This window comes from Eimeria maxima, genomic scaffold (assembly GCF_000499605.1).
Source record: "Eimeria maxima Weybridge genomic scaffold, Emw_scaff1191, whole genome shotgun sequence".
Taxonomy (NCBI): Eukaryota; Apicomplexa; class Conoidasida; order Eucoccidiorida; family Eimeriidae; genus Eimeria; species Eimeria maxima.
In genome coordinates, this window is record NW_013563423.1 from 2,010 (window position 1) to 8,390 (window position 6,381).

The following is a 6,381-nucleotide window of genomic DNA, read 5'->3' on the forward strand; positions in this document are numbered from 1 at the left end:
TTTTTTAATGCAAAAAAAAAAAAAAAAAAAAAAAAAAAAAAAAAAAAAAATAAATAAATAAATAAATAAATAAATAAATAAATAAATAAATACAATTATATTTATTTATTTATATTATTTTTCTTTATTTTATTTATATTTACAGCTCATATATTCATGCAAGGGGGTATATTTGCATTTATTGGCATTTATTTGTATGCATGCATGCATGCATGCATCCATATAAATAAATAAATAAATAAATAAATGCAAGGAAATGCATGCAAAATACTGAAAGATGGAGATACACCCCAATGCATCATATACATGCATGCAGGCATGCATGCAGGCATGCAAAGAAAAAGGGAAACACACTCAACAAATGCATGCATGCATGCATGCATGCATGCAGTTGCAGATACACTGCAAATAGACATGCATGCATGCATGCAACTACATGCATGCATGCATGCAGATAGGCACATCAGCATACACCCCACATAAATGCATGCAACATAGAGAACAGATTTGCATGCATGCATGCATGCAGCTGCATGCATGCAAAGGGAATAAAGTTGCATATACACCGCAAAATAAGATAAATAAAGACCTCAATATACACCTGCAATGCATGCAAAAGGGGAGCTGCCTATACACCCCAAATTCGTGCACGTCCCCCTACCCCCCTCCAAACCCTAAACCCTAAACCCTAAACCCTAGACATGGGCATAAACAAGAGGAGCAAACCCTCAAGACAAGCAGCAAAGAAGCAAAGAAAGAGCAGCAAACAACATATAGAAAGAATAAAAAACAAAGAAACAAAGATCGTGCAGCAGGAGGAGGAGCAGCAGCAGCAGCAAATGCATGCAACAAGATCCTCAAAGAAAAAGAAGAGAAAAGGAAAGTTAAATATAAGAAAAAGCCCAAAGAAAGGAATTAAAACAAACAAAAAACAACAAAACCCTAAACCCTAAACCCTAAACCCTAAACCCTAAACCCTAGACATACCTGGAGGACTACGCGGACGCGGTAGTTCAGCCATTGCTGAAGCCTCGCGTTCTTGCTGGGCATCTTGTGAAACAAAAACCCTAAACCCTAAACCCTAAACCCTAAACCCTAAAACCCTAAACCCTAAACCCTAAACCCTAAACCCTAAACCCTAAACCGCACGGCTGCTGCAGATTGGGGGGATTGAAGGACGCAGCGCCTTCCTATTAAGAAGAAGAAAAACAATTTAATTTGTTTATTGTTGCTGTTTTGCAATATAAAACAGCAGCAGCAGCAAAACTTTTACCCAAAAAATGCTGCAGCAGCAGCAGCAGCTGCTGCTGCTGCTGCTGCTGCTGCTGCGGATGTATGTATGTATGTATGTATGAATGTGGAGGCGGGCCCCAGTGCCTTTCTTGCTCCCCTTTGCTGCTGCTGCTGCTGCTCCTCTCCTTTATTTTCCTGCTGCTGCAGTATTTATATTTATTATTTTATTTTATTTTATTAAGAAATTAATACTTATATAAGGTGTATATACACCCCAACAGCAGCAACAGGGGGGGCAACAGGCATATCCCCACAAACCTACGCTGCTGCTGCACGCTGCAGCAGCAGCAGCAGCAGCAAACCAGTCATATGCAGCAATGCATGCAACAGCAGCAACAGCAACACCAGCAGCAAGTAAACGTCTATAGCTGAGGGGCTAGAGGGGCCCCTGGGGCCCCCTGGGGCCTCCGTACACTCTCAATTGCTCGTTCTAAGACAGCAGACATAACAGGGGGCCCACCTGCCTATACACCTCACGTAGTTAATAGATAACTTAAGGAAACAAATAAACCCTAAACCCTAAACCCTAAACCCTAGATGGTGTAGGCAACAAACAAGCTGTTGCAGTGCTACTACCATTACTACTACTAGTACGACTCCTACTACTACTACTACTACCGCTGCTGCTGCTGCTGCTGCTGCTGCTGCTCCTCTGTTGTTGCTGCTGCTGTCCTAATCAGCCCAACCCTTACGGGGGGCGCATGCAAACTGCATGCAAAAAGCCCCAAAAAAATAGCCCTCAACTAAATAGAAACAAAAAAAGGGTTTGTTTATACCCTAGGGGCCCCCTGCCCCTTTGGGGGCCCCCGTTTACGGGGCCCCCTAATTTCCTCCCCAAAAAGGGCCCCCTTAGGGGCCTCCTTTATATATGCCCCTATTGTGCGGCACCCTTATAGGGTACCTCTAAGTTGGGGACCCTAGAGGGGCCCCCCCTCCTAGGAGGGCCCCCAGTGGGTCCCCTACGAGGGGCCCCTCTCTATTGGGGCCCCCTTACCCTGCTGTTTGTTAGCCCCCTGTAGAGGGCCCCCTGTGGGCCCCCAAGATGAAACAAGGAACACAAACAGCAACAGCAGCAGCAGCAGCACCTGCTGCTGCTGCACCTAGTGCTGATGCAGCAGCAGCAGCAGCAGCAGCAGCAGCAGCAAGAAGCATGATTAGATGATATAAGGAGAAGAAGATTTAATAAAGTCTAAGAATAGAAGAAAAAGCCCCAAAAAAAAGAGCGCATGCACAATATATCTCCTAAAGGAGGACTTCCTTTTTAGGGTACTAGATAGGGCCTCCTGGGCCCCCTTAACATTTGCTGCAGCTGCTGCTGCTGCTGCTGCAATTTGCATGCATTGTTCTGCTTGCTCAGCAACAGTAAAGGAGAAAATGTTCATTAATTGATTTATTTCTCCTAATCTACGCTGTACAGACACCACAGCATCTGTACTATCTGCTGCTAGTGCTGCAGCAAGCTGCTGCTCCTCCTCACGCAGCAGCAGCAACTCATTACTCTCTTGTTGCTGCTGCTTCTCCTTCTGCTGCTGTTCATGCTGCTGTTGTTGCTGCTCCTCCTCCTCAACTGCAACAGAAGTTGCTGTTGTTGCTGCTGCTGTTGTTGTCTTCTGTCCACGGCGATAGTGCTGCTGCTGCTGCTGCTGCTGCTGCTCTCGTTGACGACGCATTGCTGCTTCTGCTGCTGCTGCTGCTTCTGCTGCTGCACTCAATCCTAGACCAGTGTTGCTGCTGCCTGCAGCAGCAGCAGCAGCAGCAGAAAAGAATCTGCTGCACTCCATCTGCTGCTTCAATACAATTGCTTCCCTTCGTTGCATCTCTGCTGCTGCTTCCTGCATTGAGGTGTATAGGCACCTCAATACTGCATGCCTATAGGCTCGTGCGTCTCTTAAGTCCTGCTGCTGCTGCGGCTGCTGCTGCTGCGGGTGCTCCTGTTGTTGCTGCTGCTGCTGCTGTCTCAGCCGCTGCAGCACTATAAGATCATCTACATCCTCTGCAGAGGACTCTAGCTGCTGCGCTTGCTGCCGCAGCAACTGCATGCGCTGCAGCAGCACAGACATATCGGATACAACAGCATCCTCGTTGCTGCAGCAAATATCATCAACTGCAGCAGAACTGCTGCTGCTGCTGCTGCTGCTGCGCTGCAGCTGCTGCTGTAGTTTCCTGAGCTCCTCTTGGCAACGATAAACACCTGCAAGGAACTTAAAACGCTGTCGATGCTGCTGCTGCTGCTGCTGCTGCTGCTGCTGCTCTCGCTGCTGGTGCTGCAGCAACAGCTGCTGCTGCAGTTGCTGCTGCTGCTGCTGCTTCGGCAGCAAACTAGGCTTTAATACCTCATAGAGAGGAGGAGGGATTGGCAGCGCCTGTGCTGCTGGCCTCCTTGAGAGACACAAGAAGTCCTCGTAACGATCTACCATTTCCTGCTGCTGCTGCTGCTGCTGCTGTTGCTGCTGCTGCTGCTACTGCTGCTGTTTGCGTTGTGTTGATGTGGCTACGTGCCCGGGGGTCCATGCCGCTGCTAATGCTGCTAATGGCTTCCCTGCTGCTGCTGCTGCCACAGCGAATGTGGTCACCCGCGCTGCTGCAGCAGCTGTAGCTGCTGCTGCGGCTGCTGCTCTAGCTGCTGTTGCTGTTGGTGGTGGTGGCCCATAGAGTGCATGCGGCAAGGGATGGGGGGCCCTCTGACGGTGCCATTGGGGCCCCCCAGATGCTGCAGCCGCCGCAGCTGCTGCTGCTGCTGCTGCTGCAGCTGCTGCTGCTGCAGTTTATTGGTAAACAAATAGATAAAAAGAAGGAAGAAGCAGCAGCAAATGAAGCAAAGACAAGAAATGAATAAAAGAGCAGCAAAATAAGAAATAGGAATAAGAAGGAGAATATCTTCTTCTTTAATAAAAAGAAGGGGGCTGTGGGACGGCAGACACCCGGTTGAGACGGGGCTGCTGCTGCTGCTGCTGCTGCTGCTGCTGCTGCTGCAGCAGCAGCTACTTGAAAAGGAAAGTTTTTGCCTCTTAATATTGAATAACAAGAATTAATTTAATTTAAAGTATTAAAATGAGAGGAAGCAGGCCTACAGGGCTACCCGCTGCTGCTGCTGCTCCTTAGGACTGATGGTGCAGCAGCAGCAGCAGCCGCAGCAGCAGCAGCAGCAACAGCTGCAGCCGCTGCAGCAGCAGCAGCAACAACTGCTGCAGCAGCTGCAACAGCAACAACAGCAGCAGCATTTTGCAGGAAGCAGCCACGCATACGACACCACGAGGGTTTAACCACTGTCTTTATTCATACAGCCCAAGTTGGGCTACAAGAGTGGGGTTTAGGGTTTAGGGTTTAGGGTTTAGGGTTTAGAGTGGAGGGTTTAGGAGAGCCCACACTTTATCCTTGTCGCATCCGTCGTCTTGCTCTTCGTGGTTTGGCAGCAGATCTGCTGCAGTTGCAGCAGCAGCAGCAGCAGCAACAGGCAGGCAGGACCGCTCGCGACACAAGCAGCAGCAGCAGCAAAAGCAGCAACAGCAGCGGGAGCAGCAGCAGCGTCTACTACTAGGCGGCGAGCAGCAGCACGTGGAGCAGCAAGTGCAACATTGGCAGCAGCAGGAGCAGCAGCAGCTGTTGTATTGAGTGCGACTTGAGAGCAGCCCTTGAGGTGCTGCTGCTAAAGCTGCTGCTGCTGCTCTGCTGCTGCTGCTGCTGCTGCTGCAGCAGAGTTGCTGCTGTGGGAGAAAATGGAGGCAGAAGAAGAATTGCATTATGAAGGGGAGGGCCCCATGGGTCAAGACTGTGCAGAAAGGCAGCATGGGTCTCCTGCTGCTGCAGCTGCTGCAGAAGGTACGCTGCTGCTGCTGCTGCTGCGGGGAGACATATACACCTGGGGCCCTTAGGACTGGAGGAGACACAAAGGGAGACAGAGACGGGGAGGGGAGACAGCAGCAGCTGCTGCTGCTTCTTCTTCTATGGGGATCTATATGTAATAGGAGGAGGGACCTGTCATGATCTACGTGCTGCTGCTGCTGCTGCTGCTGCTGGTGTCTCTTGTGTCCATCAGGAGAGGGGGGTAGATTAGGGGGGTCGTTAGGGGGCCCCCAGGGGGCCCCTTGCGAGGAGCCAATGGCAGCTGAAGAGGAGATGAGGGGCCCCCGTGATGGTGAGGCAGCAGATGAAGGAGAGCAGCAGCAGCACCAACAGCAGCAGCAGCAGCAAGAGGAAAGGGAACGAGATCGTAACGAGGAGAGGCAGCAAGACCAAGAAGAGCAGCAGCAGCAACAGCAGCAAAACTCGAGGATAGCCTATAAGGGAGAAGGAGGACCAGGAGGAAGAAGGACACAGCACCGTGTGGTGCGCATGCAGCAAACACTTTTCTAGGGTTTAGGAGGGTTTATGAGGGTTTATAGGGTCTATTAAGGGTTTATCTTTCTTGATTAGGGTTTATAAACCCTTATTAGGGTTTATTTAATTTCTTGAGGGTTTATGGGGTCTGTTTAGGGTTTTTATTAGTGTATCAGGGACTATATAAATTTAGTAGGGTTTAGGGTTTAGGGTTTAGGGTTTAGGGTTTAGGGTTTAGGGTTTAGGGTTTTGTTGTTGTGTGCAGCTAATAGCCAACCTTGACGCGACAGTACAGTGGCAAGACCTAAAGGACTTCGGACGAAGAGGTAAGGGTTTAGGGTTTAGGGTTTATTAGGATTTAGGGTTTATTAGGGTTTATTAGGGTTTAGGGTTTAGGGTTTAGGGTTTAGGGTTTGTGTTATTTGTTTGGTGCAGCTGGGGAAGTCAACTTCGCGAATGTCGTCTTTGCTGGAGGCCGCAAATACGGGTATATATTTAGCAGCAGCAGCAGCAACAGCAGCAGCAGCAGCAGCAACAGCAGCAGCAGCAACAGCAGCAGCAGCAGCAGCAACAGCAGCAGCAGTAGCATTAGCAATGAACACTTTATCGTATAATAAGATAGACTAGGGTTTAGGGTTTAGGGTTTATAAATATTTTTTTTTTTTCATAGGATATTTTCATAGAGTATTATGAGGGTTTAGGGTTGAGGGTTTAGGGTTTAGGGTTTAGGGTTTATATATATATTTTTTTTTTTTTTTTTTTTTTTTTTTT

The 6,381-nt window shown here is 48.8% G+C and overlaps 2 protein-coding genes across 2 annotated transcripts in view; one reads left to right on the forward strand and one right to left on the reverse strand.

Annotated features, from left to right (window-relative positions):
• EMWEY_00049670 (small nuclear ribonucleoprotein, putative) overlaps positions 1 to 3,710 on the reverse strand; it is a gene marked incomplete at both ends in the record, with an annotated part of 4,608 nt that extends 898 nt beyond the window's left edge. Inside the window, 4 exons of the mRNA XM_013477340.1 lie at positions 988 to 1,067; positions 1,870 to 1,965; positions 2,288 to 2,320; positions 2,792 to 3,710. Of these exons, the coding sequence (XP_013332794.1) occupies positions 988 to 1,067; positions 1,870 to 1,965; positions 2,288 to 2,320; positions 2,792 to 3,710 (1,128 nt within the window). The remainder of the gene's footprint in view (positions 1 to 987; positions 1,068 to 1,869; positions 1,966 to 2,287; positions 2,321 to 2,791) is intronic.
• Positions 3,711 to 5,009: 1,299 nt separating this feature from the next.
• EMWEY_00049680 (hypothetical protein, conserved) overlaps positions 5,010 to 6,381 on the forward strand; it is a gene marked incomplete at both ends in the record, with an annotated part of 3,547 nt that continues 2,175 nt past the window's right edge. Inside the window, 4 exons of the mRNA XM_013477341.1 lie at positions 5,010 to 5,112; positions 5,330 to 5,619; positions 5,876 to 5,936; positions 6,046 to 6,218. Of these exons, the coding sequence (XP_013332795.1) occupies positions 5,010 to 5,112; positions 5,330 to 5,619; positions 5,876 to 5,936; positions 6,046 to 6,218 (627 nt within the window). The remainder of the gene's footprint in view (positions 5,113 to 5,329; positions 5,620 to 5,875; positions 5,937 to 6,045; positions 6,219 to 6,381) is intronic.